Raw genomic sequence first — 19,535 nt, 5'->3', positions numbered from 1 at the left:
CGCAACGCAAGAAAGCAATGCGGAGAAGAGCGCCGACAGGACAGGCTGCTCCCTCTTTCTTCTTTCTGACTGCTTTCTTCTTCTTTCTTTGCCGTTCTTGCGCTGTTTCCTTCGTAACGCTTCTCCCACCTCTTTCTCCATCCCTTTCGTCCTGGGCCCGCGGGCAGCAAATGATGGCCGCGCGGTGGTTTGGCCCGGATGTTGCCGGGATGGCTCGATGAGCGCGCGCCGTCGCGTCCCTCTCCTCTTTCTCTCTCTCCCGATGCTTTTTTTTTTTTGGGGGGGGGGGGGGGGAAGGGGGGAGGTCGCGACTCTTCATTTGTTTATTCCTTTGTCCCTGACCAGCCTCCTTCCATTCCTACTCGTCCCCTCCCCATCCCCGCCTTCTTTTTGTCTACGGCGAATGTGGGCCCCGCTGTATAATAAAAATGCCCCGCGGCCCCTATTCACGTCAGCGGATCCATTTGGAGTATGGCCGCGCCATTTTGCGTTTTCCCTAACGCGCCCTGCGTGCTTTTGTATGAGCGGGCGCGGCATACCGAAAATACGAATGAGATGGCTCTGTCGCGCGGTGTTTTATGCTGAAGCCTTTCTCTCTTCGTGGGCCACGTTTTGCGCCTATCACCGCGTCGTCGTCGTAGGCGGCGTTGTTATGTCGCGAGCACATGGTAGTCTCCCGGTATCCGAGCTTTCATTCCACACAACAGCGACGGGGATATCTTGCGCCGCGCGGACAGAAAGGCTGCAATCTCGAAATTTCCGGAAGCCATCAGACAAGAATGCCGGCGCATATGCGCTGCCGCTATTCTAGAGAGCGAAGGCTCTCTCGATATTGGACATGTGAAACCGCGCATCGTGAGTACGAGATGGAGGTGCATGCACTGTATTCAGTCCCATTGCTTTTCTTTCGTTTAATGAATGCAAGAAAAAACGGCACGTTATGGTACGGTATACGGTGGGATGCGCTTTGTTATGGTGTGGTATATTCAGAAAACATGGGGAATGGGAAGAGATGCTCGTTATTATATAAATGACGGAAGCCAGCAACCAACGAAACCAAGAAGCATAGGGGATGTCTTTTTTATTTTTGTAGTTCTTATCGATGGGAGATTAATAAAAGCAGAAGAAAAACAACCACATGTCACCGGTGGGATCCGAAACCACGACCTCCGAATTTCGCGTGGGTTCTGATCCCACTGTCGGCATGTGATTGTTTTTCCTTGACCACGTTCCAACGTGGCACTCGTGATAACGCAGGACGTTCTACGTCCACCGCTATGGACGAGGGTGGCGCCGGTGAACACTCTCAAGGTTCGCTTACACGCAATAAACATAAATACCCACGAGAGGCAGCAGATAGGTCAGCTGTCACCGTAGCTCAGTTAATAATAATAATAATAATAATAATAATAATAATAATAATAATAATAATAATAATAATAATAATAATAATAATAATAATAATAATAATAATAATAATAATAATAATAATAATAATTGGTTTTTGGGGAAAGGAAATGGCGCAGTATCTGTCTCATATACCGGCGGACACCTGAACCGCGCTGTAAGGGAAGGGGTAAAGGAGGGAGTGAAAGAAGAAAGAGGTGCCGTAGTGGAGGGCTCCGGAATAATTTCGACCACCTGGGGATCTTTAACGTGCACTGACATCGCACAGCACACGGGCGCCTTAGCGTTTTGCCTCCGTAAAAACGCGGCCGCCGCGGTCGGGTTCGAGCCCGGGAACTCCGGATCAGTAGCCGAGCGCTCTAACCACTGAGCCACCGCGGCAGATAGCTCCGGAATAATTTCGACCACCTTGGGGTCTTTAACGTGCACTGACATCGCACAGCTCACGGGCGCCTTTTTAGAGCACCGGACGCGATATTCGAAGGTCGTGCATGGATTCGAATCCCACGGGCGGCATGTGGATGTTTTTTTTCTTATGCTTTTATCAATCTCCCATTGATAGAAGTACAAAAATTAAAGAAAACGACTTCCCCTATGCTTCTTGGTTTCGGTGGCTGTTGGCTTCCGCCATTTGCGGTACGATACAGTACGGTACGGTACGTTTGGTATGGTATGAGCTGTGAGCGATGCCAGAGTGGACTGCTCCGGATTAATTCAGGCCAAGTATTCAATGCGCACCGAAATCTCGGTACAACGTCGGTACAACGACCTTTCTGCATTTCTTCCCCGTCAATATGTAGTCGCCGCAGCCGGGATTCGATCCCGCGACCTTCGGCTCAGCACCAGAGCGCCAAAGCCACTGGGCCATTACGACAGGCATATGTGTATAAAAAGGTGCGTTTTCCCTCTTGGAAGCATATATCGCTACGACCGACTTACTTGGTGGTCTCGGTGTGGTGGGCACTTGGATGTTCCCGACTGGCACGCCATATCCGACTGTATAAAAAGGAAAGAAAGCAATTCATTTGTTTTGCATACATTGCGAAACTTCTGAGCTTTGGTTCTTTTCTTTTCTAAAATCCCTGCGCTAAATCTCTGTGCTATTAAGTGCACAGTTTATGGGTCACAGAGAGAACAGCCTGACCTGCCTCAACGTGACTGTCCGTTTGCGGTTAAGCTTGACAACTGCCATCGCTACGGTGATGTGTCTGACGTTATAAGCATCGTTCTTGATTAGCCGCACATGACTGCAATTTTTTCAGCGAAGTAAAATCTAAGTCTGAAGGGGCGTGACGAATCTGACACTTGGCAGTGTTCGGGCCTCATATCTGCACCCGAGGACGGTAGTCTATGGGCCACGGCTGCCGCCGAATACCCATAACTTCTTCACAGCCTAGAGTTTGTGTACATGCTTCATACGGTATCAAATCCGAGTGTAAGTTTGCCATCTTGCTCTCAGTCTCAGTCATTCTGTAGATGTGGAGAGTGCATTTGCGCTGTCACTATATGGGAGTAAAAAGGGAGTAAGCTGTCTTCTAGAGCACTCCCTTTCACTCAGTATCAGTCATTCTGTAGATGCGAAGAGTGCATTTGCGCTGTAACTATATGGGAGTAAAAAGGGAGTAAGCTGTCTTCTAGAGCACTCCCTTTCACTCAGTATCAGTCATTCTGTAGATGCGAAGAGTGCATTTGCGCTGTAACTATATGGGAGTAAAAAGGGAGTAAGCTGTCTTCTAGAGCACTCCCTTTCACTCAGTATCAGTCATTCTGTAGATGCGAAGAGTGCATTTGCGCTGTAACTATATGGGAGTAAAAAGGGAGTAAGCTGTCTTCTAGAGCACTCCCTTTCACTCAGTATCAGTCATTCTGTAGATGCGAAGAGTGCATTTGCGCTGTAACTATATGGGAGTAAAAAGGGAGTAAGCTGTCTTCTAGAGCACTCCCTTTCACTCAGTATCAGTCATTCTGTAGATGCGAAGAGTGCATTTGCGCTGTAACTATATGGGAGTAAAAAGGGAGTAAGCTGTCTTCTAGAGCACTCCCTTTCACTCAGTATCAGTCATTCTGTAGATGCGAAGAGTGCATTTGCGCTGTAACTATATGGGAGTAAAAAGGGAGTAAGCTGTCTTCTAGAGCACTCCCTTTCACTCAGTATCAGTCATTCTGTAGATGCGAAGAGTGCATTTGCGCTGTAACTATATGGGAGTAAAAAGGGAGTAAGCTGTCTTCTAGAGCACTCCCTTTCACTCAGTATCAGTCATTCTGTAGATGCGAAGAGTGCATTTGCGCTGTAACTATATGGGAGTAAAAAGGGAGTAAGCTGTCTTCTAGAGCACTCCCTTTCACTCAGTATCAGTCATTCTGTAGATGCGAAGAGTGCATTTGCGCTGTAACTATATGGGAGTAAAAAGGGAGTAAGCTGTCTTCTAGAGCACTCCCTTTCACTCAGTATCAGTCATTCTGTAGATGCGAAGAGTGCATTTGCGCTGTAACTATATGGGAGTAAAAAGGGAGTAAGCTGTCTTCTAGAGCACTCCCTTTCACTCAGTATCAGTCATTCTGTAGATGCGAAGAGTGCATTTGCGCTGTAACTATATGGGAGTAAAAAGGGAGTAAGCTGTCTTCTAGAGCACTCCCTTTCACTCAGTATCAGTCATTCTGTAGATGCGAAGAGTGCATTTGCGCTGTAACTATATGGGAGTAAAAAGGGAGTAAGCTGTCTTCTAGAGCACTCCCTTTCACTCAGTATCAGTCATTCTGTAGATGCGAAGAGTGAATTTGCGCTGTAACTATATGGGAGTAAAAAGGGAGTAAGCTGTCTTCTAGAGCACTCCCTTTCACTCAGTATCAGTCATTCTGTAGATGCGAAGAGTGCATTTGCGCTGTAACTATATGGGAGTAAAAAGGGAGTAAGCTGTCTTCTAGAGCACTCCCTTTCACTCAGTATCAGTCATTCTGTAGATGCGAAGAGTGCATTTGCGCTGTAACTATATGGGAGTAAAAAGGGAGTAAGCTGTCTTCTAGAGCACTCCGTTTCGTGAAAGGGAGTGCTCTAGAAGACAGCTTACTCCCTTTTTACTCCCATATAGTTACAGCGCAAATTCACTCTTCGCATCTACAGAATGACTGATACTGAGAGCAAGATGGAGTAAGCTGTCCTCTTTCCCACTCCCTTTCGTGAAAGGGAGTGGGAAAGAGGACAGCTTACTCCCTTTTTACTCCTTTCTGTATAGACTGGCATACCGGAAGTGCTAACACGTCAGCTTGTCACGTGCGAATTGGAGTTATTGTCTCTGGCAGAAGCTGGGTTTTAAATAGCTCACTCTCAGGTTTCCCGTTTTGTTATTGCTATTTTTTTTTGCTTTTTACTGCATAAATGAATACGTTATTTTAGGAGTCCGACTATTATTGGCGCGCTTTTTAAAGTAAAGTATATATTTTAATTGAGCATGTAACATTTTTTTTTTCCAAAATCTGTTTACGTAAACTGAGGAGCGAGAAATTTAGCCTGTAGACTCAAACATGCTGCTCTTAAACGTGCACAAACGCGCAGCCATCGATGTTCCCATTAGTCTCCGAGAGGGAGGTTAATGAGCGAAAGTGAGGTTAATTCATTCCACACATTCGTGAATGTGATAAACATACAGCGAAAGAAAAAAAATACGGGGAAAGGTGAGGGCCAACGTCTTGCAACTTTGCAAGTACGATCTTGGGGCTGCCGTTCCGGGTCGAGACAGTGGTCAGGGTACGTTAGTGTTAGTAAAGCTAAATCGGAGTAATTTTTTAACTGATACTGTTAGTCCTCATAAGAGGATCTTTGGAGTCGTTAGAGGGACTTAACGTTTGTTGCAGACACGCATTTGCTCTGATATAACGAAAGAATTATTGGGGCGCGTTTCATAGTTTTCAAGAGCCTTCATCTCTCCTTTTCCGTTACTTTTTTGGGGGCGGGAAAAGGGGTGGGAAGGAACGTGCAGGGCAGCCCCCGACGTTCTTACTTTGGATGTTCGGCCCATAGCATATAGTCATGCTCGCGCGGTGCGAGCAGTTTTTGTACTCCGTCACAGAAACGCCGAAAACGTGTTTGGAGGCTGAAAATGAAAAAAAAGTAAAAAAACTTTCTTCATCAGGACTCACTGCAAAGAAGCAACGTTCATTCAACTACAAAAAACAATCAGCGACCATCCGTATGCGACCGCGGTTTGCCTGAAAGGAGAACCTCAGCCCTGTGGTAACGCGTAATCGCTAGGTCGTAAACCAGTTAAGCGACTGCTCGTTTCGCTGTTTTATTTACCGAAACTAGGCTTAAACTTCCGGCCAGTTTCTCGCGAGGAACTATGATTCAGTAGTCAATAGAGGGGTGTAACGGGGCTCGAAGGCACGTGCGCCTGTGATGATGCGATTTTGATAGCCTATCCCTCGAGCTCTGGTTTCTTTTATCGCATAGCACTTCTGGAGTCGTCTCTGATCGTTTCTTCCAAGTCGTTTCAATTTTACGATTCTATGAGAGGCCCTTCTGCTGTTCGCCGTCATCTGGGGGCCTCCCGAAATGCGCTCACTGGACCGTATCGCGCCGGCCCGATGCTCTTAGCTCTCTCGGGACGGTTTTCGTAGTGTGGATATTTTTCTAGGAACGAAACTAGGCTCGCGCCTATATTAATGCGAGTGCCATTTGGGACGTCATTAGCAAGCTCCAGGCCATACGTGAATCAGTCACTATTTCTTATTCTTTGCGAAATCGCAATTCACTCACGTGGACTAATTTACTTCGAGGAACGTTCATTTTTTATTTGCTTCACACGAAAAGGCAACGTGGGGTGTTTTTTTTTTATGCTTCCATTCCACGATAATGCAGTAGACCAGCTGTAACCTTTGTTGGACTGTTGGAGGGCCTTGGACTGCGTTGAAAATATTTTCTTTTTTTTTAACTACCGTCTTACACAGCACTGGAAAAATTTGCCTTCAACACTGAGCGTGAAGCTCGGCGCTCTGTTCGGAGAAGAAAAGCTTTCCCAGAATGCATCACTCTTCTTTTCCTGCTCAGTTCTACATCACTCAGTACTACAAGGATGTACACTTACAAGGAGGCCTGGGGTAGGCTGGCCAACGTGGAGGCCCAGGCTCTGCGATGGAAGAAGAGGGGAAAACACGAAATTGGTAGAGGGACACACACACGCGTCTCTCCTGTGCTGGCATCCGATTCATTCCACTGGAATTTATTTATTTATTTTATTTTCTTTCGCTCAAGACCTGCCAGGTGTTACAGAGGTAGTGAGTTCAAGGGTTGAACGAAAACAAAATCTGAAGATGCAAAACAAAGGGTGAAAATAAAGCTCACGCATACAACGAATAGATTGTGCATGGCTTTCAAAAAGTGTTCAGGGCACAGCATCAGTTGTGGTCGGGCTATGCAGATAGGAAATTTTTCTGAAGGCACAAAAGGTCAAATAACCGCAGTAACATCTGGGCGTGCACGGAATTCAAGCCAAAAGTGACTACTATTCGCGTAGCCTTGACGAGAAATACGTGTCCTTGTTCCATCGTCTTGTACAACAAAGTGTGTTGCAGTGAAGTCGGACTATGCCGTGGTGGTAAGATTAGTTGCCTGTGTTGAGTTCTTAGCCCAAATGCATGCGATCTGATGATGAAGTAATTCTCGAGCACGTCGTAATGGTTATTACTTAATCAAGTGTCTTTTCAGTTTTTATTTGTACTCACGTTTGTTGCCTCCTTGTTGATATGGATAGTTGGGTGGACGGTGGGCGTTGTGAACTGTGCTCTCTAAAGCAAAAAAAAAAATGTCAGGGAAGCACAAATAAGTTCAAGAACGCGAAAAAAATCTGGCCCTATCTGAACTAAATTATCTAAAGCTCCTTCTAGTCTTAACAGTACTAGTGATTCTGCTAGTGTTGTATGGTTAGAATAGCTGTTAGAATTCTTGCTTCCTCTTCGCGTTTCCTTCTCTATTTTCCCTCAGCGTCGTCGTCGGCATCCAGGAAAAGTGGTCCAGAAAATACCCAATGACGTCATCAGCGAAGAAAAAATTTTCTTCCAGAAGAGCGTGGAACTGAACCAAGTAATTTCAGATTGCGATGCGATCGCGCATCCTATAGGCCGCGCTCATGAATTCTCGCTCGACTCCAAAAGCTACGCTGTCAAGCTGCAATACTTCACCACGCAAACACGATTCTAAAATCGTAAACGGCGTAGCGTTTTGCCGTCATGTATTCATGTCTGACGACATCCTTAGTGTTTACATGTTGTGGGCGCAACAAAACGCAGCCGCACGGGTGAGTAAAAATGGCGAGTTCAGAATAACGTCGACGAAGGGACAAGCACGTATGCAAAAAAAAAATAATAAGAATATAAAGACACTGTGTTTGTTTCGGGGAAGCATAGTGATAAACATGCACCAACAAAGCTGTGCAGTTGACAGCTGTCGATATGCAGAATCACAATAGACAAATCTCACTGGACTGATCCCGGACAAGCACAGATAGGAACTTGTTTGAATTGGTGTGAAATGGGTAGCAGCGGGCATACCGCTTTGCAACGTTCTTTACTGTGTGAGATGAAACACTGGCTAAAAGTTCTAGTAGGCGAATAAGGGCTGGCATTAAATATGTGATAACCGCGCGTTGAGGACTGTTTAGTAGATGTTAAGTACACTCCCCCTACCAGTCTGAAGGAAGAATTATCGACGCAATACACAAACTCAATATTTACAGGTCTCGATGGGTGTACAAGTCATCTTCCAGCCATACCAACTTTCATGCCGAGCTTATCCTGTTACCCCCCCCTCTCTCTCGAACTGGCGTTAAATGAAGCGACTGTCTGGGTTGCCCATTACGCTTCCATACACAGTCCTCGGCGGGCTAAGGGCTCACACATTTCCGTGACTCGATTGAAACGTTGGTCCCGTCTCCGAACACTCGGGGCGCGTCTCCTACCTTCCAGCGGAGCTCAGCGGGTGGTTGGAAAGTGGCCCCGTGTGGCGCGCACTTCGCAGCGTTGATTAGTTTATAGAGGTTCGCGCTTCCAAATGAACTTACGAGACGGTGGCACAGGAATTTGAGGAACAGGGTCACGCTCTCCGTATGGCCCTGCGGAGAAGGAAAGGAATACAAGCAGTGAAGGCGTTTGCTTCGATTTCGATGAAAGGCCTTTTGTTGTTCGCGATAGAACACGTCCACGAAGTAGAAGAGAAACAAGAAAAGGTTGTGTTTCAAACAGTTTTTTTTCCTCCATCGTCTACAAACCAAGGAGTTCCAGTAAAGATAACAGCCTTGTCCCTCCACCCAATTTACAGTGTGCGCCCAGATTTGATAATGACGAATATGGGGAAATGTAACATAATAAAAGGCGATCACTAATACCAATTATTTTTGTTAGTAATAAAAAGTGCGAAGACAGGTAGATACATATAGACGTTAATAATCTTTTTCGTCCTCGGTAATTATAAGAACGCAAGTTTACTACTTTTTCTTCACATTTAAGCTCGAAAGTATTTTCCTTTTTCTTTTCTTTTATTCAGGACATTCCCTTCATGAATACAAATGACGCTGTGTAGAACCATTTTATTCTGAAAGGTTCTCGGGGTATATTCTTCTAGTAACTTATTGCTAAAAGCTAGCACAATCGTTTGCTAAAGCTTTGTTTGCAGTCGCCACTTACTGGCCCCAGTTCCGGGAAAATTTAGTTTTGCTTTCAGGGATTTTGTGCAACTTACGACACCACAAAACAGCAGTGTCCGAAGAGTAGGAATTATGCATTACAACTACGTGGTCAGTGAACTAACGAAGCAGATTTTAAAAGGGTGCCGCACGCCGTCAACGGTTTTGCTGTTGATATGCTGCTTTTACTCGCAAACTTACAAATCAAATCAGATTTGGAGCGGTGTTTCTGTAAGTTGGCTGCTTGCGCTATTACTTTTAATGTAAGCAGCCGACAACTAGTTCTTGTAATTATTCCTTGTGAACAGCGTTTTTAAGGCGCCGTAAATCGCTAAAACAACTTTTATGTGCAGATAACACATTACTGAGCTTCCTTTTCATGTCACTATTTACTCGCACACACAGAGGGGTCGTATAGCCTATGTTGAATTCTATTTCGCGATTTTTGTTTGACCCGCCGTCGCTTTATGGGAAAGGTAACGTCGCGTCAGGCCTAACGATTTCCCTTCCTTTTTCTAGTGGCTTCTGATTTCCTCTTTTTTACGTGCTTTGTACGTGCTTACAGTGTTCTGTTGACAAACAGATAGGTCCTGCCGTACTCAGAAGTGCGATGCCTGTAAGCGCTACTTGTAGGTAAGAACAATTACTTTTCTTTTTGTTTGATGAATCCCCCAAGGTCGAGGGATATTCAAACACATGAATATACGCATTTACCATCCACCTGAGCGTAGACATAAAGTTCCGGGTTCGAGTGCCGGATCTTGGACCGGCAGGCATTGTATACGGCATGCCGGTCCCGGCATGCAGGATAATTTTTTTTTTTCAAACAACAAAGATTTGTGAAAAGAAGTATATGTCTGTTGTAGCCCCACTGCTGCAGTGAGATGGATGCTAATGCGTATTGATTTAGCTTGTGTACTTACTGGCTGGAAGTGGAACCCTGGGGGGCACTTGGGGTCTTTCCTGTGTCTTTGTCGAAGTGTCTGTACAGAGAAATGAGAAACCGGGAGACAATTAAAAATAAATTAAAAGTAGTCCTCGATGTGTATCAGGTGGGCGAATACGGCGACTCGTGCCAGTCACATCCGAAAAGCAGCACTTCATTTTATGCTGAGAGCAGCAACAGCACATCGCGAATGCACTGACAAGCCCCTAATTCTCTCATGCCTCGCCAGCTAGCTCATGACAAGTACTGGTGTATAGCAGTGTATAGCTATGCAAACTTCGTGACATACGCGACGAGACTGGTTGAGACACGTTGACGGTTAACATTAACCAACCTGCACCCTAAACCTGCACCAACAGGTTCATATTAGTTTCTGCTCTAGTCTTTCTAATGTGGCAGGATTAAGGGGCTGAAGTCACGTGTTCAGCTTTACAAACAAGGTACAGCAGACTGACTAATTGATCTGCGTTCATGAGCAAGGAAGATGTGCCATTACTTTAAAACGGAAGCACTGGTTAAACTGAAAGATAATGGTGTAGAGGGTTGTAGAAGGGGGCAGAGAAAGTGTCGTAAATGAATTCTGTTACTGCGCATGCACCATGAACTTCGAGGCGTTCGCACCACGACTTCAGCTTATCGACATCAACCTTGAAGGCGTGTGTGACGTCAGTCCTTGTGGTTTCTCCAACCTAGGTGTCCAAAATTCATGTCGAAGCATCCTGATTGGTGCTACTGCGCTTTAAAGTCACGCAAAAGTGCAAATGAGAAAGTTAACCGGGTCTTCAATTAGAAAAAGATAGCGAAAGGAACAACTTGTCCGAAGGCCAGGAGTCTATAAATCCCCCACTTTAAACAATGTGAACCTAAATACAATGCAGACATTCTGTTCGCCGGATGTCCCACCTCTATAGCTCAATACTTTTTGGGGCACTCTAGCAATCAGGCAGGAAGAATTTTAATCGAGGGTGAAACCACTTGTGCAGCAGCTGTGGTTTGAAAGAGTGGGTGGAGAGGGTTGCATTGGGGGTTGTCGCCTTCCCCCCCCCCCCCCTTTCCAAGCGCGACCCATAAATTCACCCCTGTGGTGCTGGCGCATAATGCAAAGTGCAGTCTTTGCCAAAAGTAACCAGGCTAGACGGTTTGCTTCGCAGTCGTATATCGAAGCTATTATGCCAACCCTCAAGCTATAAATATCTGTATGGTAAGAAGAACCCCTGTCCTCACCTTCCGAGGACTTTTTGGTCTTTAGGGAAGCCATAATGGCTTTACAATTCGAATTGAGAAGCAAACCATGCAGACTGGTTACCTTTGGCAAAGGCTGTACATAACTTTAGTAATGCAGCCGAATGAACACCTGGTCGACCTTCGTTTCGCATGTTCCATGGTTGTCCACAAGACCAGCAGTCGTGCACCCTTTACGTAAGACTAGTACCAGCGCGTCACCCATTAGTAGATTTAAGTAATCCTTTGTTTTTGTAGCGATAGCTACATTACGGTAGCATTTCGAGCCTTCAGCGTGGCGGTGTCACGTGACCAGCCACGTGGTGCGGAGCAGCTGCTGCTGGCGGCGGCGCGGCGCGCCGGCGAAACCGAGCTGCCACAGCTGTGCGCATGCGCCGCGTCAAGTGGGACGAAGATGAAGGAACGCCCAGCGAAAAGGAGCGGCGAAAGACTGACTTTGCAATTCGACTGAGCGAGTTCCACTCGGCCAGCTGTATATCGTGTCACTCCAGGTTTAACCAGAGCTAAACCACCGCCAATTTTTTCCGCTCTCTTCTAGACTATTTTATGAGCGTACAGTATAACACACAAGTGTGGACATGCCACTCCTTTCTTTCTTTATTAGCTGCAGAACTTGCGTTAGATTTCGGTCTAATCAGAGAAAAGAATAACAAAGCCAGCGAGCGTGACTTCGTATTTTCGTTTTTTTTTGTTTTTTTTTTTTTGCAATGTAGCAAACACTCGAACTCACCTTTTGGAGGCGACCCCACTCTTCGTTCGTCGATGCTCCTGGCCACGTCTGTTTTGAAGAAGGAAAAACGTAGCCAGAAGGGGGCCGTTAAATAACAGCCGTTACGAGGCCACTCACGTTCGGTCTATATGTCTCCGTGTAATGGGACAGTGCGCCAGAGAACGATACTGCGAAATAATATATACGGATGTGTTCAGTATAAAGCGAACGCTTCGGTTCACCCTTGAAAGCTTCGCGGCTACAAATATGCGCGGACGCTGCGTAGTTAATGGCTACGGAGGAATAATGGCTGCAAAGAAGTAATCGCTCACTCCTGTCCAGTTTGATTACAGCCATGTTTTACTGTATTTACCGCAAATGTAGGGCGCCGGAGTTTATGCAGAAGAGCTGGTTTTTTTTCCCGGCTTTCTTAACACATAGCTCACCTACCTGCAGCCGGGAATTTCAACAGCCAATCACGGCCCGAGAATAGCTCGGCCAAACCTCACGCTCGCAAATTTATCGTTTTTTTTTATGCGATAACTAGAAAACGACCGCATAGAGAGGATTTCCTCGGCCATGAAGATTAATGACATCTGAGATCTTTTTTTTCTTTTTTTCCCGAACAGGTTTCCCACTTACGACCGGCTGTTTCTTTTTCTCTCCGTTCTGAAACTTTTTTTTTTTTCAGCGGTATTTACGACTCTGAGCCGTGTTTCATATAAAGGCTTAAGCTGGCGAAATTGCATGCCGCGTTTTTATGGAGCCCGTGCCGAGAGCGGCGCTGGGCGCGCCTCAAGCCGAAGTTGAACGCGATAGCTGCCACCATTTGTCACCCCAGGGGTATTTTAAAGCCATTACAAATCGTGCCCTGCCTTCATTAAAAACAGCGGCAAAGTAAGGAAAAACTTCGAGAGCGCGTGACATTAAGTGTCTTTTACGCTTTATATTTCAAATTTTGGACTAAACGGCCGCATATACATCCAGGGTAAGAAAAGAATGTCGAAGGTGCCCCTTTTTTTTTTTAGGCTTCGTTGAAGTATTTATGTGGCGTCTCAAGTTATTTATCGTGTCTTTATCAGGCGGAGCCTTATTAACTGGGAAAATGCGCTGTAACAGGGGAAAAAAATTAACAATTTCGGGTGCTGCAAGATCTATTTTTCTTTTCCTTATCTTGCCACTGAGTCCACTGAGTCATGTGACGCCTGCACAAGACTGCAGGGAGCGAATCACAGTCGCTGTGGTAGCGAGCGTGTGTTTGTGACTGCCAGTAACGTACGTCAATCAGCGATTACTGTGTAAGCATTAACAGCATCTGCTCTGCCTTACTGCTCTCACGGAGCACGCGGATGATATCGGGAAGAACGGACTTATTTAGTTAAAATAATTCAGCTGAATTAGTAAAGAAGTGGAAACACCGTATTTTGACATAAACTGAACGCAGCATGACGACTTTGTACATGAAAAAAACAAAAGTACGTACGTGTGGCTGCTTATTGATTGCTTACTGATGTTGCAATCCTTATACGTTCAACGTTACGTGTTCAATCCTTATGCAGGGTGCTCAAAGTTAAACTTTCAGGATTTTTGAAACAAATACAAAGAACACTACATAAAAGTTGTTTTTGTACATGAGATATGCGGCCAGGCGGACGCCAACAGTGAGGGCAATTGCCATGGTAAAATCAGTAATGAACTAAATGCAGGGAGGAGCTCTATGTCGATTGCCGCGGTCTCGCATGCATAATTAGGCGGATCGGACTGACATCTTAGACACTCATATCTCATGACACAAGCGCGTTACTAAATTTGTACAGAATAGAATAGTCATCAAATGCGACTATCTTTTAAGTTTTCAAAATAAACATGCTTACTGCTTGCTTACTGATGTTGCAATCCTTATACGTCCAACGTTACGTGTTCAATCCTTATGCAGGGTGTTCAAAGTAGGACTTTGCATGCATGCTAGCTGCAGTTAATAAAAAGTTAATTACTGCATTTGGTTAATTACTGATATTACGATTATAATTATCCTCGCAGTTTGCGTCCGCCTGGCCGCCTATCTCATGCACAAAAACAACTTTTGTAGAGCGCTCTTTTTACTTTTTTTTAAAATCATTAAAGTCTAGCTTTGAACACCCTATGTTGCGCTACATGACGATGAAGCACATGAGGCGTGTGAAAGAATGCCATGATATGAACTTGACAGAGCCTCAAGCACTTGCGGCGTTCTGGATTTAGCGCTTATGTCCAATATCACCTACATCACAGTTTCATTCCGCAAAAACAATCATTTTGTTCAATACTGAATAAAGTGTCGTTCTCTTGCGGACTCAGTGCTTGTGTAAGTCTTCGCAAGAATTGTCAGTATACAGCATGTATTGTTGAGAGTCGCCCTTGAGGTCGGCTCACCAGGGTAGGTGGCTTTGAGCGTGTTCGGTTTTTCCTTGTAGTTGCGTACGGGATCCAGATCAGGATTGACCACTTGCGGTTTCTCGTCGAGGTTCTTGACCGGCTCTGTTGGAACAGGGGTGACGTCTGAGCGCGCTGCATAGACTTCAGGTCTATGGGGCTTTCCTCTGCGCAGCTGTCTCACACGTCCTCTCATACGTATAAAGCTTGTCGACTAGCGGTAATCAAGGATATTCAAGTTCAAGTAGCATTGGGAACAATCGTTTCATTCCAATCAGCTGGCGGCCTTCCAACTACCGCTACCCTCGGAGGCTGTATTCTTACAAGTTTATTTTGTAGCACACCCGAAAGTCTTTTTAATAACCTCCTTCAAAGTGCTTCCTTCAAAACAAAAACAACAGCATCCTGAATTAAATCAGCTTCCGGTGATGCTGATGTTTCAAGTGACGTTCCAAACTGCGTTTAATTTGATCTTCAAATGGCGCTTCTAAGGCTGTATCGATAATTCCCCGGAGAAGTGTTTGGTGTACTAGTTTCCAACTATAACTGAGCTTCCTGGGTGCCTAAAGAAGATATCCGTGTGGCACTATTCTGCGGCATAGAAAGAGTAGGAAAAATATCGACCGTAAGCAGGATTGACGACTTGGGCCTTTGCGTCCGTGTTGTGCATGGGATCTGAAAAAAGGTGTGGGCGAATCCGCGAGTTGTTCTGAAGATGGCGCTTTCTCAAAATTCTTCGACAAAAGGCAATCGTAAACATTGTTTAAAGACTGACTGCAGCAGTTAATCGTAACAGAGCGATAGATTCTGGTATTCGTGATAACGGGACGTATCTTGTCCGTACCTCTATCTGTTCCAAAGAGGACCTGAGGTTTCTCGGCCAGGTTGGCTCCAGGCTCATGACTCAAGTTCACCACCTGGGGCTTGGGATCGTTTTGTTCCGGAGGTTCTGAAAACAGAGCCATGTCTACTGTTCCAATTCTGATGAGACAAACAAGTCATTGCCCTCTGGAGCAAGAGCGTGTGCCCCTATGTGCGGACACACTTATCATCTCAAAGCCACTGTAGTGTATCGCAAATGTGCGGTATCTATCTTGATTATGAGTTCTTCTATCTTCTAGATATTATAGACTGTGAGATAGCTGCTGATATCCGACTGTGACGTAGGTTGTATTGGACACGATAATGACATCTTGAAGTGAAATGATGTCACAACATGCACTATGTTCGGCGCATAAGAGCGTGGCAGTATGTTTTTTTTTTCAGTAGCACTGAACCAGAGGATGAGGAAGGTATGCTCCAAGGTTTGCTGGAAGTAGTGCAGAATATTGCAGTTTGGTAATGAGTTATCTGCGTAACTTCATACTGATGATGATGGTATAATGTGGATGAGATGAAATCCTTTATTCTAAGGACCCACAGGATTAAAAGAAATCGAGAAAAACTGTCTCTCACTTGGCGAGCTGACCGTTTGAGGAAGTTGGTATCTTGTTGGAGACTCGTGCAAGGAACCTGAAATAAAGGGAATTTCTGAAAACGCTTGAAAAAAAAAAAGGTCGCTTATTTTGCAGAGCCTGAAAGCGCACTAAATATGCCCGTCCTCCGGCATCCTTTCTGTCCCTGGCAGGCCAGCGGACTCGTGCACATTTGCAGTAAAGGGGGGGCTTGCTTTGAAGAGCTGTGCTTATTTCGTATTCAACGTGGCGCAAGTCGCGAGCCTGCACAGTCGCGACTCGCTGGTACTTTGAAAGTTACTGCACGTGTGTAGCAAGATCGTAGACGGTTTTGCCTCATTTGCAATGCAGGCTCTCTACTTAGTGAAGAAAGAGGCACGCTGGTGCAGTGTTGCTATTGTGTTTCCACTATGGTGGACTGACCGCGCGAGGAGTCTTGGCTTGAGGCACGTTCGTTAGTAGTGCAGGGAATAGTTTATCAAGCTTTAAAGATTAACTAACCTGGTGTCACGGATGTCGTACACCGGCGCAAGTGGGCGCAAGCTGTACTAATCAACTGTGCTTTTATTTTGCGCACTGTACTCTGATTAGGATCAGCGATTCCAAAAATTTAAACTATAAGTTCTTTTTTGTGCATTCACTTCGTTGAATAACGGCTGCAATCGGTACGGGCTCTGCTGTATAAATAACTACTACTTTTTAGTAACATGTCTCCGTGTCGAAGGCAACGGTACAGGGAACCGAAAAAAACAAACAAAAAGTTCTGTCGTCACACCAGGTTGTTTTGTCGTGTATTGAGAAATGAACTTCTAGTGACGACAGATATTTTTGTTGTAACAACAGAATTATCTGTAGTATTCGGCTGACCCTTGTCGTTGCGGCAGAACAAGAGACAAATCTGTTGTAACGCCTTTTGTACCTCTGACGCGGCTTTGGTCTTAAATCTTCAATCCTCACTTTTTTTTTCCACGTTTCATGTTGGCCATCTTGTTTCACTCGTCATGCGGTTGTATAGTTTTCGGTTGTTAAGTGTTCGCTTGGTCATGACCATTTGATTTTCATACTGATGTAGAGCTGTTTGTTATCTTTTTCTTCACGTCGTTTGGGTTTTTTCTTCCGGATGGCTATGATAAAATATGTTACGTGTTAGTTATCGTGCTTCATGTATTAGATCTCTTTCAGTGATCTGTTGTATTGCGTGTGTTGGCTTCGTGACTTTGCGAATGTGTGATTGCACGGATGTTACGGCGTGTTGGCTTACAAAGAGGCAGGTTTTACGCGAATTAAAATTCATAGCAAGGGAGTAATTACTCATTGGCATCCACCCGAGCGCAGCCATACGGCCACAAAGGAAAGGTGTACAGCTTTCTCAGAAACTTCGTACTTAAAGAAAAATTCGTCCTGGTCCGGGATTCGAACCCGGGACAACTGCTTCACCGGAGCAGTCACTCTACCAACTGAGCTAGCCGGGACGGCAAGCGTATGGTAGGGTGAGAGCGAACTGATAAAAAACTCGAAGTGGGAGCAGTTTAGTTGTATTCATTTGTAAGTACAGTTGTAAGTTCAGTTGTAAGTTCAGTTGTAAGTTCAGTTGTAAGTTCAGTTGTAAGTTCAGTTGTAAGTTGGCGCTGGTCCTGTCGTGTTTGTTTTTGTCCCCGTGTTTCGCATCGTTTTCTTCGTGAGTAACGACAGAACATTCTTCGTATATCGGACAAGATTCTCTCCGTCTCTTTTTAGACCGGGAGTGAGGAAAGTATATTGTGGAACCTCTTACTGCGAGACAATAAAGAAAGAACGAATTTTTGTTTCCTTTACCTTCGTTCGGCTTGTTGATGATTTGTTCCTTCTCCGGTAGATTTGCTGTCGGATCTTGAAAAGAAATCGAAACGAAGAAGGCGAAGTGCCTTAACATTAATTACCTGAAACCAGCGGGAACATACACTGGCCGCCGCGTTACCTTTTCAGATGAATGTTTGGCACGACTCTTAGAAGAATGAGAACATTTCTTATCTCGACTCAATGGACCAAAGAATGATGCTAAAAGATTAACGCTTCTTCACTGTTGACCCAAAGGTCGTCACGTTTATTTATTTGTTTTTTTTTTGCATTTCCTCGCTCTTTCGTCAATTCTCAGTTACAAAGCATTGAACGCTGAGTGCTGTACCACCGTTTTTGCAATGCTGACACTGGTGATTATTGGAGGCTCTAAACAAGGGAAAAATTTCGCACCTTTAGACACAGGGTGTACAACGTGGGGCTTTTCATCCAATGAGGCTGACCGCTGTAAACGACCGGAACCCCGATCTGTTCGCATAAGTCGAATCGAGGAAGGGAGAAAGAAGAGGAGAGCAGGTTATACATTTCATTCAGAAAGGTACAGGTTATACCTAATCCTGCCTAGATAATATTATAAGAAGAACAACCACGGGGATAAGTTTGAGAGTGGTAACTTGCTGAACGTCAATAATGCTACAGTCCGATACAACTCAAGAACGAAGAGGAAAATGCCCCTCAAAGAAGGCCCTCCAGCCAATGGCGTCGGCCGCTTGTCATGAAGTGGCGCTTAATCGGGTTAATCCATGGTTAATTCTCTTGCACGTTCCCAGCGCCTGCAGTGTAACGCTAGCAGGGTGCAAGTGAATTACCCACGAAGTCATAGCTATCCGCAGACGCCATTGGCTGGAGGGCCTTCTTTGACGGGCATTTGCCGCTTTGTTCTTGTGTTGTATCCGACTATAGTTTATACCACTGTCACACGGGCACTGCAAAGGCCTTTGAGATTCGGGTCGTTCCTTATATCCAAAGGCGTAAGGAGTGCAGCTACACGGTACAAATGTTGCGCCTTTTCCGCTAAGGACCTTGGAGGCGAAGGCGCTCGTCAGAGACCTTTGGAGCCCAAAGGCGTGGCCTTTGGGAACCTGCGATCGCAGTGCCACCCAATGTCACAAAGTAAAAGCAATAAAAAAATAGATACAGCCAACAATGTTTGAAAACATCTTTTTTAAATACGGAAGGTGTGTCTGGCTTTGCTTTTTGTACGGGTGTTTATATTTTATGCCCAGATTTCAAGACAGTGAAAATGTTGCAACGACACCCACCGAGTGCCCCTGGTGGCCAAGGCAATACGCAAAACCTGCTGCTGCTGATGAGAGTAGCTGTTGCAGTTCTTTCAAGGAACCAGTTGGAATAAAAAAAAATTATCTGAGCTAAAGGAATAAACAGAATTCCCCGCTTTTATTTTAAAACACTCACTTCAGCCGGCTCGAGCACAGCAACGGGTGCTAAGCCTCGACGACTGTTTCAACTTTGGGCTGCACCGTGTAGCAGCGTCGCTGCTCCTTTAAGCTTTCGCTCCTTTGGTGAAAAATGGTGCCTTTGCTGGAAAGGCCTTAGAGGAATGCCGTGTGACAGGGGTATTAGTCCTGAAACAACTCCTTTGACGAGGATACCTTGCATTCGAGACCTACTCCGACGTAAAGCGTCCTTAAATCTTCGTAAAATAGGATTTCACTAAGAAGAGTTGTTAGTTATTACTAACCCTCCCCTTGCCTTGCTATTTCGTTTTGCATTGTTTTGTTAATAGGGCTTCTCGAAACGTTACGGTAACTGTACCCGGATACATACAAGAATTCTAATTGAGTAGCTGTCAGCTGCAGAAGTTGCGTGCATTTAAATATGAGTCTAAGATGCTT

General features: G+C 45.3%; 1 protein-coding gene and 1 non-coding gene across 3 annotated transcripts in view; both read right to left on the bottom strand.

The window, feature by feature from the left end:
* LOC144120946 (uncharacterized) overlaps nt 1–19,535 on the bottom strand; it is a 209,660-nt gene that overhangs the window by 39,319 nt on the left and 150,806 nt on the right. For both annotated transcript variants that reach the window (XM_077653772.1, XM_077653773.1), the window contains exons 3-11: nt 18,073–18,147; nt 17,659–17,712; nt 15,845–15,901; nt 11,999–12,046; nt 10,004–10,063; nt 8,460–8,510; nt 7,126–7,188; nt 6,489–6,530; nt 2,347–2,403 (exon numbers count right to left, since the gene is read on the bottom strand). In XM_077653772.1, the coding sequence (XP_077509898.1) occupies nt 2,347–2,403; nt 6,489–6,530; nt 7,126–7,188; nt 8,460–8,510; nt 10,004–10,063; nt 11,999–12,046; nt 15,845–15,901; nt 17,659–17,712; nt 18,073–18,147 (507 nt within the window). The remainder of the gene's footprint in view (nt 1–2,346; nt 2,404–6,488; nt 6,531–7,125; nt 7,189–8,459; nt 8,511–10,003; nt 10,064–11,998; nt 12,047–15,844; nt 15,902–17,658; nt 17,713–18,072; nt 18,148–19,535) is intronic.
* On the bottom strand, nt 17,242–17,315 carry TRNAT-GGU (transfer RNA threonine (anticodon GGU)). Its single transcript has one exon. It is a non-coding gene; the product is annotated as a tRNA-Thr (tRNA).

Source organism: Amblyomma americanum, chromosome 2 (genome assembly GCF_052857255.1).
Source record: "Amblyomma americanum isolate KBUSLIRL-KWMA chromosome 2, ASM5285725v1, whole genome shotgun sequence".
In the NCBI taxonomy this organism is placed as follows: Eukaryota; Metazoa; Arthropoda; class Arachnida; order Ixodida; family Ixodidae; genus Amblyomma; species Amblyomma americanum.
This window is presented reverse-complemented; position numbering and strand designations above follow the sequence as displayed.